At 39.8% G+C, this 24,590-nt stretch overlaps 1 protein-coding gene across 1 annotated transcript; it reads right to left on the bottom strand.

Moving 5' to 3' along the window:
- Window positions 1-22,866: 22,866 nt before the first annotated feature.
- Window positions 22,867-24,065, bottom strand: LOC145093314 (uncharacterized). Its single transcript, XM_079031418.1, has 3 exons — window positions 23,918-24,065; window positions 23,187-23,532; window positions 22,867-23,105 (listed from the first exon to the last, which is right to left on the bottom strand). Exons 1-3 carry the CDS (start codon window positions 23,964-23,966, stop codon window positions 23,018-23,020), a joined length of 483 nt encoding a protein of 160 aa, XP_078887544.1. The 5' UTR covers window positions 23,967-24,065; the 3' UTR covers window positions 22,867-23,017.
- Between the last annotated feature and the right edge of the window lie 525 nt (window positions 24,066-24,590).

Below are 24,590 nucleotides of genomic sequence, written 5' to 3'. Positions count from 1 at the left end.
TAAACGATTTTCTTCAAAAATGGATTTATAAATAGGAAGCTCTACTTAAATAAAATGAAAAAAAATTATTGTGAAAATGGGTTACAAGACCCTAAATGATATGATTGAGAGGGCCCATGAGCGGGAGATGGAGTTGGAGCTTCGGTTGAAGCGCAAGCCAAAGCAGGTGCAAGTCGTTGTGGGTCAGGCCAAGAAGCCTAGGGTTTCTGATTCGCATTCTAGGGGACAGCAGGGCCGAGGTCGTTGTAGCAAGTGCAACAAGCAACATAGTGGGGTGTGTCAGTCAGTGGGTTCCGGTTGTTACAGGTGTAGGCAGACTGGTTATATGAGTATGAATTGCCCCCGGAGTGCACTAATTTGCTTCCATTGTAATGAGATTGTCCATAAAAATGTTATTGCTCAAGATTTTCATGGGGAGATGTTGCGGCCCTTGCGTTAGCCATATTGAGGAGTATTGATGGCCGCATGGGCAAGGTGGAGACTCCTAAGGTGAAGAGCAGGGTATTTCAGTTGACCACTGATGATGTTCGTACAGCACCAGATATGGTTACAGTTATGTGTCAAGTCTCTATCTTTTATTACTTTCTTTATTTCCTACTCATATATATGCTTGATTCTGTGTAGGTACCTTTTTGGTCAATTGCTTGACCGCTCATGTTCTGTTTGATTCAGGGCTACCCGATCCTTTGTATCTCTAGAGCACAATAAGAAGTTTTGCGATGCCCCCGGGACTTTGGATTTCCCACTAGAGGTTGAGATTGCAGATTACAGTACCATGAGTGCTTCGAGGGTTTTCCGTGGGTGTGTCCTAAATCTCTTTTGCGAGAAGTTCTCTATCGATTTGGTGCTGATTCCCTTGATAGGATCGAAGATTATCATTGGGGTGGATTGGCTGGGCCCCAATGGGACCATGATTGATTGGGAGCGACAATTTGTGAGATTTCAAACCCCAAGTGGGGGACAACTGGTTATTCGTAGCAAGATAGCTTCGCATGGGACATCTCTCTGTTCAGATGCGAGGGCCAGAAGATATTTGCAGCAGGGTTGTTCTTGGTTCATAGCTTATGTTACATACACTCGAGTTGTAGAAACGATGGATTTTAGTGGGGTGCCCATTGTTCAGGATTTCCTCGATGTGTTTCCTAAGGATTTACCAGCAGTGCCTCCCTAAAGGTAGTTTGAGTTTTGGATTAATCTGGTACCTGGTGCGGCTCCAATAACCAAGACGTTGTATCGCCTGGAACCACCTGAGATGCAGCATTTGTCTACGTAGCTTCAGGAGCTGCTAGACAAAGGTTTTATTCGTCCGCGAAGCTCTCCGTGGGGAGCACCGATTATGTTTGTGAAGAATAAAGATGGTTCACATAGAATATGCATCGATTACCGGGAGTTGAATAAGCTAACGGTGAAAACCCGTTACCCACTTCCAAGGATTGACGACTTGTTTGATCCGCTTTAGGGTGCATCTTGGTTTTCCAAGATTAATTTGGGATCAGGGTACCATCAGATGAGGGTCAGGGATGATGACGTATAGAAGAGAGCCTTCATAAATCATTATGGTCATTACGAGTTTGTGGTGATGTCATTTAGTCTCACCAATGCACCAGCAGCGTTCATAGATCTCATGAACCAGGTCTGCAAGTTGATGTTGGATCAGTATGTGATTGTATTCACTGGTGATATTCTGGTCTACTCCAAGACCAAGGAACAGCATGAGGATCATTTGTGTGAGGTTCTGGAGACCCTGAGGGGGGAGAGGCTTTATGCCAAGTTCTCCAAGTGCGAGTTCTGGTTGAGCGAGGTGCAATTTTTGGGGCACATCGTCAACCACAAGGGTATATTAGTCGACCTGACCAAGATTGAGGCCATGATGCGGTGGGAGGTTCCGAGGACCGCATCTGAGATTCGGAGTTTCTTAGGTCTCGCAGTGTATTATCGGAAATTTATCCAGGATTTCTCCAAGATTGCAATGCCTTTGACCCTTCTGACAAAGAAGAATGTGACCTTCTGGTGGGGGCCTATGTGACATCCCCAAATTCAAGGCCATTTTAAAAAAATTATTTATCCTTATTTGAAAATCAAAGTATTCATTTTTAAAGAATAATGTTGCGGATTTTGTTCCCAGAAAAACATGATAAATACATTATCAAAGTATTTCCGAAGAAATTTATTTTGTTTATATTAAAATTTTGGGATTTCATCGTCAATACAGAAACATAAGCATAAACAGACCTTGCATTCATTTACACTAGTGATCTACATCTCCTTTAATCTCTCAGTGTAATGTAGCTTCATATCGACACCTGTGATTCAAATAAACTGATATGGTTTTCAACCCACAATAATATAATTATTATGTTTAATAATCAAACAATTAACTCAATTACTCATCCCCAATAACTTCTTTATTCTTAAGTATCTTCCCTAAGAATCAATTATTCTTCAATATTTATTCCTAAGGAATCGGCAAGAATTCTATCGTTGCACTAAGTCCATAGTTGCCGATGTTATATGTTAGGCACTAAGTCCATAGATGCCAATGTTCATCTACAAGGTACCAAATCCATAGCTACCAACATTCATTTGTAAGGCACTAAGTCCATAGCTTCCAATGTTCGTTTATGAGGCACTAAGTCCAAAGTTACCAGGGTTTTTAGAGTACATCTGGTGAACACATCGTTCACAACACCTACAGGGTGCGAGTCTGCTAGTGTTCCACTGGACTGTCTAGAATAGTCTGTGGTTGCCATCTATACTCTGCTAGATGATTGGGTCATCGTTTGGGTCAAGGCTTCTCATCATCTATATTATCTTTCATCTCTCATCTTTTATCTCTCATCTCATCTCATCTCTAATCTAACCATCATAATTATAGGTATAAAACATGTATACAGTTTAAATCAAATAAAACATGTATAATTTGTTCATCCAACATAGATATCAAGAACACAAATAATATGCACACATAGCACGTAATTTAAATACTTCATATCTATGTGTAAGATGAAAGTAACTATGCACTCACTTTTTAAAGTGACGACTCAATATTCGAGCAGCTTCGCTTCTAGCAATTATCTTTTCCTTTGACGTAATCTAGCATTATCATCGTTAAGTCTTAGTCTAATATTTATTGTGGCTAATTATTAGTCTACATTCATCATTAAATCAAAGTCTACTTTCATGATCTATCAAGTAAGGAACAACCAGGTAGGATCATATCAGAGGTAGGGTCCGTTTGGTATACGAAGTACACTGTTTGGAAATCCCACTTTAAACACCTCACTAAATAACAGCCTAGACATCATCCCCGTAAGTAGATCAATCGGTATAACGACTTGGAATCACTGATAAATCTTGTTTTTAGGTTTATAATAATGATAATGAACTTAAACATAAGTTATACTTAAAGTATGGTAAGCATAACTCAACTTACATGCGGTTTAGCGAGGAACCGGGCTCTGCGGGGGCAGAACTTCCGAGCCAAAATATCTTCTTCTCAGAGCCTTCTAGCGCTCCGGGGATTTCGTCTAACAATTAGGAGTTACTAGGGCTTTAGGAGAGGTTTAGAGAGAAGTTAGAAAGAGAGAGAGAAGGGTTAAGGTGTATGGAAAATGGGGTGCCCTCATATCCCATTTATAGGATGGAAAATGAAAAAACTCTTCGAGTTGGTGCCACATGTCACCATCTTGTGGCAAGGCGTGGGGAGAAAGCAATGGTCCATATTAAGCCACGTCACCCTTTTCGCAGCAGCACCCTTCCGACATTTAAATTTCGTAAATTTCGCATACGAGTTCCATTTTCGACGATATTTATATCCACGTGTAGGTATCTACAACTCTTTTTTTTTACTCCATTGGCTAATTCTCGACCAATTTTAAATATAACAGTATGAGAAGATTACATTGTTAACGACTATGTAAAATTCATAACTTCTACATACGGACTTCGTTTTCGATTGTTTGAGATCATATTAATGAGTTCTTCAATTCTCATTTAAGTTGTGTTGGCTAAAAATCAATCAATCTAAAATTCGAATTTCAGGTTGTGCACTGCTATGCTAAATCTTAGAAAAATCATAACTTCCTCATACAAAGTCAGATTTGGACGCTCTTTTTATGCACGCTCTCGGTTTAACGTATAATACGACTTTTTTTTAGATCGCTATGGCTAAAAAGTAATTTATCAAAAATTCACTTTTACGTTACGCGGTGTCATGTCGGTTTTGCCGTAAAACTTCAACGGGTCATAACTTCTTTGTTATAACTCGGATTTCGGCGCTCTTTATACGTACAGAACCCTTGTGACATATACTATAAATTGGTTAAGATTATTTACTATAATTAATCTTTCATAAAAAAGTCATTTTTGATGCTTATTGTTTCTAAATCGACTAGCCCGAATCTGCGGGCGTTACAGCCTGATTAGCAGTTGGCTTTTGAGACTCTAAAGCAGAGATTGTGTGAGGCCCCGATTCTTGCACTCCCTGAGGTCTTGGATGATTTTGTGGTTTATTGTGATGCTTCTATTTCGGGTTTGGGTGCGGTTCTTATGCATAGGGGCCATGTGATTGCTTACGCTTCATGACAGCTGAAGCCTCATGAGGCGAATTATCCTATGCATGATTTGGATTTGGGGGCAGTGGTTTTTTCCCTCAATATTTGGAGACACTATTTGTATGGGGTTTGGTTTACTATCTACACTGACCATAAAAGTTTAATGTATTTGATGGACAAGCTGAATCTGAATATGCGGCAGCAGAGATGGTTGGATATGGTAAAGGATTATGATTGCGAGATCTTGTACCACCTTAGGAAGGCCAATGTGGTGGCCAGTGCTTTTAGCCGCAAGACCGTGAGTTCATCTATCTAGGATATTTTCTTGAGGATTACTGTCACTTTGCATTTGATGGATTTGATCAAGAAGGCTCAAGTATAAGATTGAAAAAGGGAAATTGGAAGGACAAGCAAATCAGAGGACAGGTTCCCTTCTTTTCTAGAGACAACCGAGGGCTGTTGACTTAGTGTGGTAGACTATGGGTTTCGGCATCAGGTGGGGTGAGACAGACGGTTTTAAAGGAGGTGCATAAGGCAAAGTTTAAGATGTATAGGGTTTTGAGGTTGAGTTATTGGTGGCCCTATATATAAAGGGAAAGAGCTCGGTTTGTGGATTTTTTCTTGACTTGCAAGAAAGTCAAGGTCGAGCAACAGAGAGCCAACGACAATATGCAGCCCTTACCCATTCCCATATGGAAGTGGCAAGAGATTACCATGGATTTCATCACAAAATTGCCAAGATCAGCACGTGGTGTTGACTCTATCTAGGTCATTGTTGATAGATTGACCAAGAGTGTGTGTTTTATACCAATTTCCGAGAGTATATTCATAGAGAAGTTAGAAGGCATCTATGTCCGGGAGGTAGTAGTTCGGCATAGAGTGGTAGTTTCGGTGATTTCGGATCGGGATGTTCATTTCACCTCCATATTTTGGAGAAGTTTCATGAGGAGTTAGGTACTCGATTGCACTTTAGTACAACATACCACCCTCGGACTGATGGCCAGAACGGGCAGACAATTTAGACGCTCGAGGATATGCTCTGGACTTATGTGTTGGATTTTTCAAGGAGTTTGGATACTTACCTCCCATTGGTCGAGTTCTCCTACAACAATAGTTACCATGCCAATATTGACCGACCACCATTTGAGATGTTGTATGGAAGAAGGTTCAGGACTCCGGTTTGATGGGGGGAGTTCGGGCATTGAGTCATGGGTAGTACAAAGGTTGTACTCAAGACTATTGAGTTGATTCAGCTGGACAGGTTGTGGTTCGCGCAAAGCCGGAAGAAGAGTATGCAGATCGGCAGCATTCAGATCTCGAGTTTCAAGTCGGAGACTTGGTGTATCTGAAAGTTTCAACTTGGAAAGGTTTCATCCAATTTTGGAAGTTGGGTAAGCTGTGCCCGAATTCATTGGACCTTTCAGGATTTCGGCCCAGGTGGGCAGTTGCATATTGGTTGGATTTGCCCGAATAGCTTATCCAGATCCATAACACCATCCATGTGTCTCAGCTTCGGAAGTGTGTGGTTGGTGAGTCTACAATTGTTCCTCTAGATGACATTTAGGTTGATGATCGCCTGAATTATGTGGAGAGATCAGTGGCAATATTAGATCGGAAGACGAAGGCCCTGCACAACAAAGAAGTGTCACGGTTCAAGGTCCAATGGCAACATTGGAAGGTTTCTGAATGGACGTGGGAGCCTGAGGAATATATGCAAGAGCACTACCCATATTTATTCATGGTAGCAGACTTCGAGGACGAAGTCTAGTTCAAGTGGGGGAGAGTTGTAACATCTAATTAATCAGGTATTCAATTTAACCCTTGATTTGTGCTTTATTTGCAAGTTTAGTCCCCGGTGGTAATTTTGTAATTTCGGAGGCAACTGGGGTACGTAAGGCGTACACCTTCGTATGTTGGGCATACTCGGGTTCGCAGTAGTATGGTGCACGTACGTTGGTACACAAGGCGTATGCAGCCAAGGTACAAACCCTAAATTTTATGGTTTGGACATTATTTAAACACATTTATGGCCACATACACCTTCTTATCTTCAGCCTTTTTCCTCATTTCGAAACCCTAAAGAGTGTTAGTGCATTGTCAAGCTTGTAGTGCCATTTTTGGTGCCATTTGGAGCTTTTGTAGTAGAAGGAAGAGCATTGAGGTGGTGGTGTTTCACTCAAGGCTTTAGATCCAGCATCCTGTTCCCCTTTTGCACCTTGTGGAGGTGAAAAGTCTCAACCTTGGTGTAGAAATCTTATAGATCTAGTTTTAGCTCAAATTTTTTCCCATTTTGTCCCAAACTTGGTCTTTATGAGTAGAAGGTACCCCAAGGCATTTAAATTGTCCTTTCAGGGGTTTTGAGGGGTGTTAAGCCATAAAGTTAGGTCTTTGGTTGTTAGTCTCTCTCCATGCATGTGCAGATGGTCTTAATCGGTTAAGAGACTAGGTTTTATGGAGTTAAGGTCTTAATAGCCATGATAAACCATAAAGTTGGAAACTTTATGAATAATAACATATTGTTTTGCCTAGATTTGAAATTTGGACGTAGGTGCTTAAGGGATTAAGCACTTAATAAGAGGGGTGGGGAGCAACCACATACACTAGGCGTACCAAGGGCTACGTGTGCTTACAAGGACAGCACCCCGATCCTCAGTATGATTTATGTATTGAGCTAGCTTAGGCTCAGATTCATTATAGACTCGGGGTTTATACGGACTCAGGGTTTTATTCGGACCCGACAGAGCTACTTGTTATTTTGGGTTGATACGGACCTGGGGGTTGATACGGACCAGACACAACCACGTGTTGTTATATTATATGTATGTTGTATGTGGTCATTTGGGAAGTTCAATAAGCTTTATGCTTATATTTTATGTTTATGGTTTCAGGTACTGCCAGTTCGAAAGGGAAGTGCTCAGAAGTGATGTCACAGCATCCTCCCCATATGATTTCCACACTTTATGTATTTGTACTCTGATGTTTTGGAATACTATAATGATTGATGGTGTTTGGTACAATCAAGGAATGAAATTAATGGCTTTTAAATGAAAAAAATAATATTGTATTTCGGTCATTATATCATCGAAATCGAGTTGAAACGAAGAAGTTATGACTTTATGAAGTTAGGAAGGTTTTGGGTTCATTCTAGTACGTTGGGCGTAAATTGAGTACGTTGGACATACTAAGTATGCTTGGCGTAAATTGAGTATGGGTGTACGTAATCAGTTCCAAAACCCGATTTTCGTGCTTTGAGCCCTATTTAAGCTCTTTAACTTCCCCAAATCTATTCCATTCTTAGCTTCCACCTCTCCAACACCCTCCCTTGAAACCCTAACTCTAGGTTTAGCCTTGTAAGCAAAAAGATGACGTTTTTAAGTGATTTGGAGTGTTATTGGTGCACTTTGGAGAAGAAGAAACTCATTGAAGTAGCATTGGTTACATTGAAGCTTGATCCATACCTTGTTCACCTTGAACATTCTTTTAGAGGTATAAATCTTGAATCTTGATGATGCATTTGTTAGATCTAGCTAGTTTTGGATGTTATGAACTTTTGGTCACTTTAGTGCATAAAGTTTAGATCTTGAAATTTTGTGACCTTGTTATGGATAAAGTTGAAAACTTTATCCATCTAAACATCATTTTGATTTAGATCTAAAGGTTGGAAACTTGGACTTAATGGATTAAGTTGAAAAAGATGCACTTTTGGTATTTAGTATGTTGTTATGTTGTAGTGATTTGTTAGATTTGTATCCTGGCATATAGGATGTTGCTATGATGTAGTGATCTGTTAGATCTGTATCCTAATATATATGATGTTGCTATGCGGTAGTGATTTGTAGATCTGTATGATTACATGTACTTGTTGTTTATCATCTAGTGGAGTGCCCTAAGGATTGTATGTGGTCATGTAGGATAGCTTGAGAACTCTTGATCTAGGATTTCTTACTTGTTCCTTGTTTGGTTATGGGTGTATAGTAGGATCATATGTTCGGGTGGCTATCTCACCTATGGTTACTTATGGTTATGCATTTCATGGAGGATAGTTGGTAGCGATACAATGTACGATGTGAGGACTACAAGGCGGTAGTGAGCTGTATGATTGTTGTTTGCTTATATTATGTGCCTACTTGATTCTGATTTTTTATAAGTTGGCATATGGTAGTAGTGGGTTGAGGCGGTCCTGCTTTGTTTTGTAGGCCAAGATACCCGGTGCGGGCCGGATTTAATCCGTAGGCCCGAGGCTCGGGAAGAGCGGTTAGGTTGAGGTGGTAGGCCAACAAACCCTAGGTATTCCATCCTGATGGTTGAGTGGACCTGATGCATGCTTGTATGTTTATCGTATGGAGTATTTTTGGGGAAAATCACTAAGCTTTGTGCTTATTTAGTTGTCTATTGTTTCAGGTATCATCGGTTGTCATGGGAAGGCGAAGGCGTAACTATAAACATTCTTCAGCAACAATGAATATTTCACCATTTACAATGTATTTGGAATAAAGCGTTTTCTTCAAAATGGATTTATAAATGGGAAGCTCTGTTGGATTAGGTGTCTAAGCCCATAACTATAATTGGTATGTACTTGATCTGAGAGTAGCATGGTCTATTTCGGGTTACATATCACCAGAACAATTTGTGGATGGATATTTGAGTAAGAGGTTATTTATGATTTATTAATATATTATAAGTTCTTATATATTAATATGAAATCATATTATTTAATTAGTATTGATCAAGAATTAATTTGGTGATCAAAAGAGACTAATTAAATTAACGGAGACTGATTATGTAAATCAATGATATATATATGGTTTAAGCTATTGACCCATGATGGATATTTGAGTAAGAGGTTATTTATGATTTATTAATATATTATAAGTTCTTATATATTAATATGAAATCATATTATTTAATTAGTATTGATCAAGAATTAATTTGGTGATCAAAAGAGACTAATTAAATTAACGGAGACTGATTATGTAAATCAATGATATATATATATATATATATATATATATATATATATATATATATATATATATATATATATATGGTTTAGGCTATTGACCCATGATGGGCTAAGCTTATGTAAGTTTCCATGAAGAGTTAGCCCACATGGAATATGGATCATAACCCAAAGAGTATAGATTATGGTTTACCCATGACTCTTGGATTCCTACATATATATACATAACCCCATGGCTAAAATCGGTTACAACAAGTGTTCTAGGAGTCCATAACCAATTTATGTGCCTAGTAATCTCTCAAAAGTACATCCAATTGTTCAAGGGTGTGTTGTGAACCGTTTGAGGAATCACATTTGGGGTGTTATGTTCTTAAAGGCCAAAACTACAAGCTACAACAAAGAAGTAATTCTATAACTTACTTTTATGTTTTTTACATCAATTGTATGCTAGTTGTAGGCTTTATGTTTTGGAAACAATATTGCATGTATAATTAGAGAAAACATCAATCCAAAGCATTTAGGTTTGTATGTGCACCATAGGATGTTGTAGTATTAAAAACCCAACAAGCTCTAGTTAAATAAAATGAAAAAAAATATTGTGAAAATAGGACGTTACATAACGGTTCTTTTTATTGAGACTCACCATAAACAGTCACTAATGGTCCTTATCATTTAGACACACCATAAACAATCACCAGTGGTTCTTGTCATTTAGACACACTGAAGACATTCTCCCCATCTAATCTATATACAAATATATAATTCGAACAGGCTAATCATCACAATCTAAGTAATAACCCTGTCGAGGAGGAAATATGTGATCACTCACCTTATGAAGTGTTTTGTGCAAGAATCTCTAACTCTTGAAGTCTCGTAACTGGTCTCAATCCAGAAGTTGTCAAAATGATATAATTCTTGAGTGTTATAACTCAAGTTACCATTCATCTATATATGAACTTGACTTAATATTTTCATTAAGTTCATAACTCTCAATTACACACCAACTAACTACATTCCATATGTTAGATGTTCACATGTTTTACTCCATTAAGACATAATGTAACACTCGGATCCACATATTTTTCCTTTTAGTCCTTGGAATAAAAATATATTTGCAAATGAGGTCCCTTCGTACGTTGGGCGTACGTCTATGTACGCTTAGCATACCTGGGCATGCAGAATCAGGACAATGAGTTACGTACGCAGGGCGTACGTAGCCAAAAGTCAAAACCCTAATTTTAGAGCATGGTCCTTATTTAAGCACATTTATGACATTTGGACCCTCACTCTTATCAGCCTCCACTGTTATTATCGTCCTTAAAAGTTAAAACCCTAGTTTGCTATTGAGAGTGATTTTTGAGCTTAAAAGTAACTTTGGTGGCCTTTTTGTGTGTTTGAAAGAAGAATAACTTGGTGTTCAAGCTTTGGACGTGGTTGAGCTTCAAGATCTTAAATCTACATCATCTTAGGAAGCTTTTAAAGGTAAAAAGCTCATACCGTGTTGATCCTTTTGATAGTTAGATTATGGTTTGTTTATAAGCTCATTTTTGGTCCATGGGTTCTTTTTTGGGAGTTTGGGAAAATCCAGAAGCTAGAAATGCTAGATATTAGTCCCTTTGGAATGTTAGAAGCATAAAAATGTTATCTTGCTGGTTGATATGAATTCATGCATGAATCTAGGTCCTTTTGTAGGCCTTAATAAACAAAAATGGATGTTCGACTCCCATAATACATGCTAAGGCATAAAGTTGCCAACTTTATGCCCTAGGAACCTCTTAAGGATCGAGATCTAGAAGTTAGATTAAGTGGTTGCATGGATTAAGCACCAAATGGCTAAAGGTGTTGAGCAGCTCAGTACGTTGAGTACGCCAAGGTGTACGCAGCGCGTACTACATGGTGATCGAGTACGCCAAGCGTATCGAGATTACGTCGTGTGTACGCTCCTAGTGGGCTTTTGGACTTTTTTTGGGCTTTTGGGTCATTGGGCCTCAGTTGGTTTTGGGCCTTGTCCTGTTTAGAGTAGGTGGGCCTTTGACTTCTGCTAATGGGCCTTAAGTGGTGTGGTTGGGCCTTTATGGGCCTTGGAGCCCGTTATTTAGTTTGGTCCAAGAATGGTTAGTACCATTATGGGAAAGGCAATTAGGCCCTTATATTAGGAGTTTAGACTTAGGGTTAACTCCCATGTTTTGGGATTATGACCTAATGCTGATTAGGGCTATTTGTTTGAGATAATGTGGGACTTTTCTATTCAGCAGTCGAGCGTATTGTGTTTCCAACAGACTGAGGTGAGTTTTCTCACTGTATCAACGGGTTGAAGACACCAAGGCAGGACCATTATTTGTATTATAGGATACATATAATTTGTATGATATGTGTAAGAAAGACCAAATTTTGGCCCTTGGCACCTATATGAAAGACCAAGATCTGGCCCCCGGCAATTATATGAAAGACCAAGATTCGGCCAATGGCAATTGTATGGAAGACCGAGATTTGGCCTTCGGCAAGAATTATATGTAATACTATGATTTGGCCCATATCATTAACTTGTATGTTGGTATGTGGTACTTTGGGGAAAACTTACTAAGTGTTTGCTTACAGATTGTGTTTATGGTTTCAGGTACTTTCGATACTAAGGGGAAGGGATTGGAACAATTTTTATACTTTTGGTACTTGTTTTAAAAATGAAAAACTTTATCCTGTTTTGGGCTGTTACAAATTGGTATCGGTGCCTTGGTTTGAGGGATTCGAGCACACTCTCAGGTGTGTCAGAAATCAAACTGAGGAAATGATAATCTTTTTGAAAGAAAAAGAATTGAATTTTTCTAAAAAAAGCTTTTCTTAAGTAAAAAGGTGGAGTGCAATGTGTGCGATCGGCCGAGCTCAAGTAAGTGTTTCCCAAATTACCCATGCTTATGTATTACGATTAGTATGCTTGATATGTGAACTGCATGCTAGAGTAGGGATAAGGATACCTTCGGGAATTATGTGATAGAATTGCCTGATTTGTGTGATTTTTTATAGTCGAGGAAGATTGAATGCCATGTATTACTTGGAATCGATGTTGACTCTGCTATTTGTTAAGTGTATGCTTTCAAAGTTATATATGATTGGGAATGCATAGCCCTTGAATGAGGGATTCTGCCTCATTTCCTATTCCTTGTTTGGTTGTGGACTTAGGGTAGAAACTTTATTTGACAGTCTATGCGATCCTATTTGTGTATAACTTGCATGCATAAGGTAACCGACGGTATTGATTAAGGTTTCCGGTTCTGTGAGGGTTGAGAAATCCTAGAAGAGTCTACGATATGTATGATGCGTTGTCTGAGTTTTGTTTATAAGTATGGTATCTTGAATTAGAGGAATCAGGTCTGACCTTGAGTAAGGTATAGGTACGTGTGGAAGGTAGTATTGGTCCCATACTACTGGAAGCACAGGACCTGCGCCCGAGACGAGTGCGTACTTGGAAACTCTAAGGAGACCGGTGAGGATGAGTCCCCTCGAACTTCCTTATCGATTGTTTTCTATGATAAAATTTCAATTTGAGGATGGTGATAGCTACACGAGGAGGTTCAGGTTCAGGATCAGGTTGTGGTTCGGGTTCAAGTTCAGTCGTTGAGCCTATTGACTAGAGGTTGTGTGAGATTATCACAGCCGAGGTTACTCGCAGCATCGTTGACATTACCTCGGTGATTTTAGGTACCGTCAAGGAAGAGATTATGGAGATCATGGAGGAGTGGCTTAGGTCATTTCGAGCTAAGATATCCGCAGGTCATAATAGGGCCCGAACTCCCTCGTTTCGGGAGTTCAACGCGTGCGGAGCGCCCGAGTTATTTGGGGTTAAGGAACCCATCGTTAGCCGCCGCTGGATCGCTGACATGGAGAATGCTCAGTGCATGAGCTTTTGCCCCGAGGTGGGAAATGTGGGATTCACGTCCTGTTTGCTAAGGGACAGAGCGCGGGACTGGTGGGAGGAGATCACCAGGGCGTTCGGGACAGAGGCTGTTACAATGATGACTTAGGAGGATTTTTTGTGGAGGTTTTATCAGGAGTTTGCACTTGATATCGAGGTGTAGAAGCTAGTGAGGGAGTTTAAAAACCTTCACCAGACTACAGAGACTGTGGCGGAGATCACCACTAATTTTAGGAAGAGGGTATTATTGGTTCCACAGTATGTTGCGAATGAGGAGATGAGGAAGAATAGATATCATGCTATACTCAGGGATGATAGCAGGGAGTTCATGAGCTTTTCGGGGTGCAAGACCCTGAATGATATGATTGAGAAGGCACGTGAATGGGAAATTGAGTTGGATCTCCGAACGAAGCGAAAATCAGAGCAGGTGCAGATAGTAGTGGGTCAGGCCAAGAAGCCCAAGACCTCTGATACTCATACCAGAGGCCAATAGGGTCAGGGCTGATATGCCAAATGCGGCCATCCGCATAGTGGAGCCTGTCGATCTGCGGGCTCCGGATGTTTTAGTTGTGGCCAGGTGGGTCATATGAGTAGGAATTGCCCTAAGAGGGCTCTGATTTCTTTCCACTAAATCAGATCGGCCATAAAAAGGCCGATTGTCCGAGATTGACTGGGGGAGCAGTGGCGCCTACACTCGCCACCTTGAGGATTACCAATGGCCTCTGGGGAAAGGAATAGGCCCCTGCGGTGAAGAGCATGACTTTTCGGCTGACCACGGACAAGGCTCGTGTAGCGCCGGATGTAGTTACTTGTATGTGACTTAACTCTATCTTTTATTGCTTTCTTGTTATGCTTATGTTTATTATGATCATTTATAGAAACCTTTTTGGTCAATAGGTTGTCTGCTCATGTTCTGTTTGATTCAGGGGCTACCCGATCCTTTGTATCTCTTACGCTCAGCAAGAAGTTTCGAGACGCTCTGGGGACTTTGGATTCCCCTCTGGAGGTGAAGATCGCGGATGATCGTAGTGTGAGTGTTGCGAGGGTTTTTCGATGTTGTGTTCTAAACATATTCGGTGAGAGGTTTCCTATTGATTTGGTATTGATTCCCTCGAGGGGATTGAAGGTGATCATCAATATGGAATGGTAGGGGCCTAATGGGATTGTGATTGATTATGAGCGGCAGTTGGTGAGGGTTCAAAACCCAAGTGGGGGAGAACTGGTCATTTCTAGAGAGATAACTTTGTATGGACCAGCTCTCTATTCATTTGCGAGGGCTAGGAGGTTTCTGCAACAGGATTCTTCTGGGTTTTTGGAATATGTTTCAGATACACGAGTTGAGGCCATATCAGAGTTGAGTAGGGTACCCATTGTGCTGGATTTTCTTGATGTTTTTCCCGAGGAGTTTCCAAGAATGCCTACCGAGAGGTAGGTTAAGTTCCGGATTGATTTGATGCCTGATTCGGCTTTGATAGCCTAGACGCCATATCGCCTAGCATTGTTTGAGATGCAGGAGTTTTCTACGCAACTGCAAGAGCTTCTATACAAGGGTTTTATCAGGGCGATCAGTTCCCTGTGGGGAGCACTGATCTTGTTTGTGAAAAAGAAGAATAGGTCGCACAGGATGTGTATTGATTATCAGGAACTGAACAAGTAAACGGTAAGGAACTGTTACCCACTTTCGAGGATCGACGATCTATTTGATCTGCTTCAGGGTACATCTTGGTTTTCCAAGATTGATCTTTGGTTAGGATACCATCAGATGAGGATCAGGGTTGAGGATGTGCAGAAAACAACCTTTTGAACTCGTTATGATCATTACGAGTTTGTGGTGATGCCTTTCGAGCTCACTAATGCCCGAGCAACATTGATGGAGCTCATGAATCGGGTTTGTAGGCCGATGTTGGATCGATCGGTGATTGTTTTTATTGATGATATTCTGGTTTACTCCAATACCAAGGAGCATCATGATGGAATCTTGGTTGCGTGAGATGTTGGAGACCTTGAGGAGGGAGAGGCTATATGCCAAATTCTCCAAATGCGAATTTTGGTTGCGTGAGGTGCATTTTTAGGGCATGTCATCAACCAAGATGGAATCTTGGTGGACCCAGCCAAGATCGAGGTTGTGATATGTTGGGAGGTTCCAAAAAACATGTTAGAGATTCGAAGTTTCTTAGGTCTTGCGGGGTATTATTAGAGATTTATTCAGGACTTCTCCAAGATTTCAGTGCCTTTGGCTCGTCTAACCAAGAAGAATGGGAACTTTCAGTGGGGTCCGGATTAGCAGTTAGCCTTCGAGACACTGAGGCAGAGGTTGTGTGAGGCCTCGATTCTCACATTACCTGAGGGATCAGATGATTTTTTGGTTTACTAAGAAGCTTTTGTTTAAGGATTGGGAGTTGTTCTTATGCAGAGAGGGCATGTGATTGCTTACGCCTTGAGGCAGCTGAAGCCTCATGAGGCGAATTACCCCACACATGATTTGGAATTGGGGGCGGTGGTGTTTTCCCTTAAGATCTGGTGGCACTATTTGTATGGAGTCCGGTGTACTATCTACACTGATCATAAAAGTTTGAAATATTTGACGGATCAGCTGAATTTGAATATGCGGCAGCGGAGGTGGTTGGATGTGGTAAAAGATTATGACTGCGAGATTTTGTATCACCTCAGTAAGGCCAGTGTGGTGGCCGATACTTTGATCCGCAAGGCGGTATGCTCATCGATCCGAGATATTTGTTTGAGGATGATTGTCACTTCACCTTTGATGGATTTGATCAAGGAGGCTTAGGTGGAAAGATTGAAAAAGGAAAAATGGAAGGTTGAACGGATTAGAGGGTAGATTCCTTTGTTTTTTAGAGACAGTCGGGGATTGTTGACACAAGGTGATAGGGTTTGGGTTCCAGCATCAGGTGGGGCGAGACATACAATTTTAGAGGAGGCGCATAAATCAAAATTTTCTATCCACCCGGGGGACATGAAGATGTACCGAGATTTAAGGTTAAGCTACTGTCAACCTTGTATGAATAAGGAAATTGTGTGGTTTGTTGAGCGGTGTTTGACTTGTAGAAAGGTCAAAGCCGAGCATCAGAGACCTCACGGAAAGGTGCAGCCGTTACCCATTCCTATGTGGAAGTGGGAGGAGATCACTATGGATTTCATCACGAAATTGCCCACGACGGCGCATGGTGTTAATTCTATCTGGTTCATTGTAGACAGGTTAACCAAGAGCGCGCATTTTATCCTGATTTCTGAGAGCATATCCGCAGAAAAGTTAGTTGATATCTATGTCCGGGAAGTAGTAGACAGGCACAGGGTACCGGTATCTATGGTCAGGGACCACGATGTTCGTTTTACCTCCAGGTTTTGGAGGAAGTTCCATGAGGATTTGGGTACTCGATTGCATTTTAGTACAACATACCACCCTCATACCGACAAACAAAGCGAGCGGACGATCCATACACTCGAGGATATGCTTCGGGCTTGCATATTAGATTTTGGAGGAAGTTGGGATACTTACCTTCCGCTAGCAGAGTTCTCCTACAACAACAGTTATCATGCTTCTATTGATCGACCTCCTTTTGAGATGTTGTATGGAAGGAGGTGTAGCACCCCGGTTTGTTGAGGGGAGAATGATCATCAGGTCATGGGAAGCACCGAGGCGGTGCTTAAGACTATTGATTTGATTCAGCAGGTACGCGACAGGCTGCGGATCGCGCCGAGTCGTCAGAAGAGTTATGCTGACTAACGTCGTTCAGACCCGTAGTTTCAAGTGGGAGATTTGGTACTACTGAAGGTGTTGCCTTGGAAAGGTGTCATCCGGTTTCGGAAGTGGGGCAAGTTGAGCCCCTAGTTTATCGGTTCCTTCAAGATTACTGTCCAGGTAGGCCGGGTAGCGTACCGATTGGACCTTCCTAAGGAGCTCAATCAGATCCACAACACCTTCCACATGTCTCAGTTGCTGAATTGTGTAGTCGATGAGTCAGTCGTGATATTGTTGGATGATATTCGGGTGGATGAGCACCTGAATTATGTGGAGAGGCCCATTGCAATTCTCGACATGAAGACTAAAAATTTGCATAACAAGGTGGTGAATCTAGTGAAGGTGCAATGGCAGCACCGAAAGGGCTTTGAGTGGACGTGGGAGCTGGAGGACAAGATGAGGGAGCACTACCCGGATTCGTTTATGGCAGCAGATTTCGAGGACGATGTCTAATTCAAGTAGGGGAGATTTGTAACACTCGGATCCATGTATTTTTCCTATTAGTCCTTGAAATAAAATATATTTACGAATGAGGTCCCTTCGTACGTGTAACATCCCAAGTTTTGCAAATTGTAGTCCCTAGGAATGGAAGGGTAAAGTCATGAAGAGCCTACGGGCTAGATTGTAAATTTAGGACCAGGAGGAGTATGTTGCGCGTACTAGGGCGCACCCTAGTACGCTGGGCGTAATCTTGTGTACGTTGGGCGTACTCATAAAAGATGGAAACCCTAATAATTGGAGTTAAGGGCTATATAAACATCCTTATGGTCCATTCCCTCTCATCACTCTCAGCCTCCATCTTTCAGAAACGTTCCAAAACCCTAGTCCTTGTGGGAGAGTGTCAGTTGGTGGGAATTTTGAGCTCTTGAAGGTGGAGTCATTGCATCAAGGAGTTGGAGAAGAAGTTTGGCTTGTAGATCTGAAGTTGTGTTGTACCCTAGAAGCTCCAGAAGGTAAAAATCTTGGAACCTTACACTTGTATGAGTTAGATCTAGCCATTTTAGCCATTTTAGATTTGGTAAAATCATTCATTCTTATGGTGTGGGCCAATGATCCATAATTCCTTAGGTTGGGCTAAAACCCATGGATGATCCATGGAGGTTTAAACCCATGGAGCCTAAGAAATATGGAAGGTCATGCACATTAGGTTTTACATGGTGTAACCCTAGTTTTCTCACACTATATAAGAAACCCATTAGCTCCTAAAATTGGCACCCCTAGTGTTGTTGGAACAGCTATAGCCAATTTTAGAGTACAAGTATTCTCTCTCAAGTCCTCCATTGTTGGTGGTGTTGTGTGATTCCATTTGAGGTGCAACACTTGGGGCACTAAGTTCTTAAAGGCCAAACTCAAGAAGTTCTACAAGCTACAACTAAGAGGTAATTCTATAACTCCCTTTTATGTTGATTATGCCATTTCCATGCTAGTTGTAGGCTTAATGATTTGGAAACAATATTGCATGTATAATTAGAGAAAACATATATCCAAAGCATTCAGGGTTGTATGTGCACCATAGGATGTTGTAGTATACAAAAACCCTTCAAATAACTCATCCATATGACTTAATTGATTAAGATATAAACTTAATTTCACTTATATTCAAAATTCACTAGCCTAAGGTTTTGATCGTCTTCTGTATTTCAAGAATTCATGGATTTAACCCATGACAATTTGTAAGAACGATTATTAAGCACATGATAACATTACCATTAAGATTTCTCTTCAAACCACAACTAAGAACAATATTCCATCACTTTTTTAAATTACACCATGAAAGCTTCAAGGAAGCTTAGCAAGAAGTGTAACACTCTGTTTCGAATCATTTCCTAATTCGGGGTTGTGACCCGAAGATCGAGTATCATAAGGCTTAGTGCCTTTGAGATAGAGAAATTTTGACCCATTTGGGTGTGGGTAATGTAATTTTGATGATCTGGGAGTTCGGTTGGTGTTTTGGAGCTAAAGGGTATATCAGTAAAGTGTCGGTCTGAGCTTTTTATAAATATTGGATTTTAGTTCGGGAAGTTTTAAGGAAAGATAAGTTTATAGAAGTGTAGAGCTTCTCTTACCTTTCCGTGGATATAAGGATCGTCGAAATCGGACTTAGAACGAAGAAGATATGGCATTCAGAAGTTTGAAGGATTAAGGGTCAGCCTAGTACGCGGGGCGTACTTGGGAGGTACGATGGGCGTACTAGTCAAGGAAGTCGCGAATGCTCCTTGGAGTATTTCGGGTGTACCAAGGTTATGCATGGGTAATCCAGTCAGACCCAAACCCTAATTTAGGGTATTGGACCCTATTTAAGCGCCTTAACTCAACACCAAACCCTATTATCTTCAGCTTCCATCCCTTTAAACCCTAGAAACGAAACCCTAGCCTCCATTGGTGTGGTTCTTGAGCTTTGGGTGGTATTTCATGCATTTTGGTGATCATTGAAGAAGAAGAAGAAGCTTCTTGGAGAAGTGTGGGATTGCTTGGAGCTTTTAGATCCAGTCTTTGTGCATCTTGATCTATCTTCTGAAGGTATAAAGCTTTTAACTTGATGACTCTAGGTGTTAGAACTAGTTTAATGAGTATTGTGGGTTCATTTTGGTCCTTATAGTCATCCTTGTGAGTATGAGCTACTCCAAGAGCTTAGAATGTTGGATCTTGGCATTTATGAGGTCCCGTGTTCATAAAAATGTCATCTTGATGAGTTATTTTGGACCATGCATGAGTTTGGGTGTTTATTATGGATTTTATTGAGGTTTTGGTCCCATTAAGTCATGAAAAAGGAGTAGAGTTTCCAACTTTACGTGTTAAGACATCATTTAGGGTCAAGATAAGTGTTTGGATGCTTTTGTCTTAACCCTTAAGAACTTATTTTGGATTTTTTTTGGGCCTCTGATGAGTACATTGGGCATACATGGGAAGTACGCTCAGTGTAATGCATAGACAGCTTGTACCTTGTGCTTTGTGGGTGTGTACGCGGGGCGTACTCCTCAGTAAGTCAATTTTGGGCCTTTTAAGGTTTGGGACTTGTTGGGCTATTAGACTTCTGACTTTGGGCCATGGATACACTAAGGTTTTTCTTGGAATTAGGTTCATGATGATTTTTGGGTCCAACTAGGAAGATAGTCTATATTGGGCCTTGGAATGCCTTTTAGGAAATTGGGCTTTTTGAGCAAATGGGTTGGGCCTTGGTTTTGGGCCAAGTAAGGAAATGGTGAAATAGTCTTTTACCCTTTAGGAAGTTGGATTATGGAGTGGGCCTCGGATTTTGAGTTATCGGGTTAATTATTGATTAAGGTTGTATTTATTGTTAGTTGGTGCGAGGTTATCCGGTTCAGCGACCCGATCGGTCAGTTGGTTATCAACGGTTTGAGGTGAGTTTTCCTTCGCAGTATCCGTGGGTCGAAGGCACCAATGTCGGCCCACTAGTTTATGATGTAGTGTGATGATGGTCTTTGTGACAATTGTCAGTTATGCCTGTATTTGCTTGATGATTATGTGATTTTGTTATGATATTATGTGGTAGTAGTAGCCTAGTAGGTGTGAAATAGACTCAGTATCCGGTTAAAATAGACCGAAGGGGTAGGCAAGCACCCATATATGCTTGATAGTATCCGATTAAAATAGAACGGAGGGGTAGGAAAGCACCCAGATATGCTTGGCAGTATGATTGATTAGTATGTGGTATTTTGGGGAACTCACTAAGCTCCGTGCTTACGGTTATCAGTTTATGTTTCAGGTACTTCCAGTTTGAAAGGAAAGGGTTCAGCTTAATCACAGCTCATCCACCCATGTTTCCGCATTGTGATGATTTTGGGATTGTACTATGATAACTATTTTATTATGAAATACTTTTGGATGTTTGAATAAAAGATAATTAGTGTTTTGATAGAATTAAAAATAAAATTTTTACCTCATAATTTTTGGGACGTTACAAGAAAATAATGTTATCTTAATCCAATATATGAAGTTGGATTCTTGATTCCTTGAGGCTTCCTTGTATCAAGTTTCTTCTTTTCGATTTGATCCTCAAAAATCCCCCCCCCCCTTCAAGAATTCTGAAGTGTGTGTAAATGATAGATAGTAGTCATGACCGGCTCTCTCGTGTTTTATTCAATTTAGCATTGTCGATCTTTTCCCATACATTGTGTGTACGTAGCGCATTCTTATTAATAATGTCGCGTAATTTAGCTCTTACACATGTCATGTTCACCTCTTCCAACCCTAGCATTGTTCTTACGAAAACGTTGTGTTGTCTCTACACTACATTTCGCATTAAGTAAAGTACATTACCATTTGCTAAAATAGCAACGTACGCAAACGTCTACATCAAATTTACACGTTGTGTATTTCTATTTTCTAAGAGTAAATTACGGAAATCGTCCCTATGGTTTGGTTAAAGTTGCACGTTTGGTCCCAAACTTTTTTTTGCACTCGGTTCATCCATGTGATTTGATTTTGTTGCATTTTTCCGTCCCTTACGTACATAAAGTTAGGGACCAAATGTGTAATTTTGACCAAACCATAGGGACGAAAAACGCAACAAAATCAAACCACATGGACGATCCGAGTGCAAAAAAACGTTAAGGACCAAATATGAAATTTTTACCAAACCATAGGGACGATTTCAATAATTTACTCTATTTCTAATTACACATCGTCGTAATTGTTTCACCTTAAACACTTAACCAATTTTGCCATTTTAACCACCAACACAATATCTAATGCCTTAAGCTCAATTCTAGTCAATTTCAAAGATCACAACAACGTTCATCAGCATAATTCACAAAACGAATGTTGAAATCTCATACATTTATATAAATGACCAAAATGCCTTTCTAACAAGATTAATCAAGTTTACAAAAACTAGCATTACATGCGATGGTAGCAAGGTGTAGGTATGACATGTCAAAAGTCTTCATGGCTTTGAGGTTAGGCATGACGTGTGCGAACAATGGCGAAGCTTGACCTTTTGATTAGGAGTGGGGGCAAGTAGTATACTATGTATAAAAATTGGAGAACATGGGGGCCAAAGTCCAAATTTTATATTTTTAAGACTAATATATATATAAATTTAATAGGTATTCACTACTTATAACCCAAAAAAAAAGATGGGAGGGGGACACACCCCCTTTCTCGCTCTAAAGAAATAGGGAGGGGGACACACCCCCTTTCTCGCCTTAAAGAAATAGTTAAAGAAGCTCCTCCCCTGTGTACGAAAGCGATCAAGGCATGGTATGGCACAAGTTATCTTCAAGACACTTTTTAGTAACTTTTTTGATATTAGGTATTGATATAACTCTTCTAAAAACTTGTTATATTTGATATTACATCTATATCTATAACTTTGTGAGTATAATCATGTCTTCAAAAACGTCATGGTTTGTCCTAGCTCTCATAAAATTTGAGGCTTGATTTTGTCGTTACGTGATTACGTCAACCTCATACTATTTAGAATATTGATTAAAAAAAATTATATTTATATAATTTTCAATAATATTCCTAAAAAATCAATACTTCAATTAACTTTATTACTTTTTTATTTTCAATAATACTAAACATATTCTTTTATCATAATTTTCTTTTAAGATTTCATGGTATTTAATATTATTCTGTAAACAATTTTTTTGAAGATATACAATTCTTGTAACCATCACAAAATATCGTCCAATTTACACTCATGTTGATCCTCACATGACCAAAATCAAATTTTCAAAATTTTGCAAACAGAATCCTCAATTCCCAGAATGACATTACAAATAGAAAACAACTATCTTTACATCAAATAACTTCAAACAAATTGCAGCAGGAGGTCATCTTCAAGAATCCCACAAAGTTTCGTGGAACTAAAAGCTTAACTTTCCACTCCCATCGCATGATTTACAAGATCGAGCAGACAAGCATTTTGTACAGTAGCTCCATTTCTTCGGTAGCCTATCAATCATTTTATCAAACTTTATGATTTTATCTCTAAAAAAGATCCTGTTTTTGTGAGTAAAAAGAAAGATTCAATACCCGGCTGTGTATCTAGTAGCCATGTTCTTCGCATTCAATCTTGCTTTTTCAGCACTTGAATCCGACATTCTTTTCACCACAAATCCTTCACCTTTGCATTCTGAACAAATCCCAGAACCACCACAATCTTCACAAGGTCGTGTTGGAGTAGCATTAGCTGCCTCTACGGACTTAGTTCTTCTGGCCAAAAGGGTGGCGGCTGCGCCCACCACCGTCGCGGCGACTGCTACAGAAGCGGCGGTTTCCGGAAACCCATTTGGTATCAGGGTTTCTTTTGGTTTTGTGGGAAATAAGATGTATGAACTTCTATGGAACGTGTTATGGTCTTTAAACTTGCATCCGCTTCCTGTTTCATAAAGTAGAATCAAAATTTTCTTCTAATCATTAATTGAACAATATCAAAATCAAGAATTTCGTAAAATCCCCAATTGTTAGCCATCGGAGGACTTCCGCCATGAATATTATGAGATAATTATGATGAAGTATCTTTCAAATAAAGAACCCACCCGTGATTCTTGCAGGTTTGCATAAACCCTAAATTCAATTTGAGAAGTAACAGATAATCAATACGTATATCGTTAACATCTATAAAGATGGAAGGAACTCTAATTGAAGAACAGAGGGCGTATAACAAAACAATATATCTATTGATAATCAACACGTAGCTGATTGAAAAAGTAGCAAAAAAAAAACCACAATGTTGCGAAAGGAAAGAGGGTTTATGATCTTACGAGTAGATAATGAAGCAACAGGAATGATGGTCTGCAAAGAGAGCTCCATTTTCAGGTTGCGGTGTTCTTGTATAAATATCTTTTCTTTTACCTTATATAGATTTCGTTCTTCTTGTGTCACTTATTATCTATCTTCCATGATCTATATAAGCTTCGATGTTAAATGACAAGTCTGCCCTTCATTGAGAAGGGTCGTGCTTCTTACTTTTTTTGCTGACTTGGTTGTGTTTTTATTTTTTATTTTTCTTCTATTTTTCTTTTTTTTTCTTAGAGGAATTTAATATTCTCAATATTTATTTTTGCAAATTTGTTGGTTCAAGTGTTGGAGGTTGGTTTGTTTTTTATACCCATATACCACAAATCATGTATTTTTGATTTACAATATTTAAATGAATAAAATAGATAATTACGTATATTTAAGATTTTAAAAAAAAATTATGTTACAATCATCCTCTATAATTGTTGGGTTACGATGATTTAAAAGAATAGCAGTGGAAGCAAAACAAAATATTTTATCACCGTAACGCGTCAAGGATCTTGTTCTAGTAAACTTGTAGGGACAAAACTAAAACCTAGAGTATGGATCGAATCACTTCATTTCTTTCTTATTGATGAAGTAGAAAAAGATTTGTTCTCTTGTCTTGAACGAATCAAATGTCCAAACTAGCAAGTG

The sequence above is a fragment of the Lactuca serriola genome, chromosome 1, assembly GCF_051521515.1.
Source record: "Lactuca serriola cultivar US96UC23 chromosome 1, Lser_US96UC23_V15, whole genome shotgun sequence".
Taxonomy (NCBI): Eukaryota; Viridiplantae; Streptophyta; class Magnoliopsida; order Asterales; family Asteraceae; genus Lactuca; species Lactuca serriola.
Note: the sequence above shows the minus strand (reverse complement) of the source record. Positions and strands in the feature narration are given on the sequence as shown.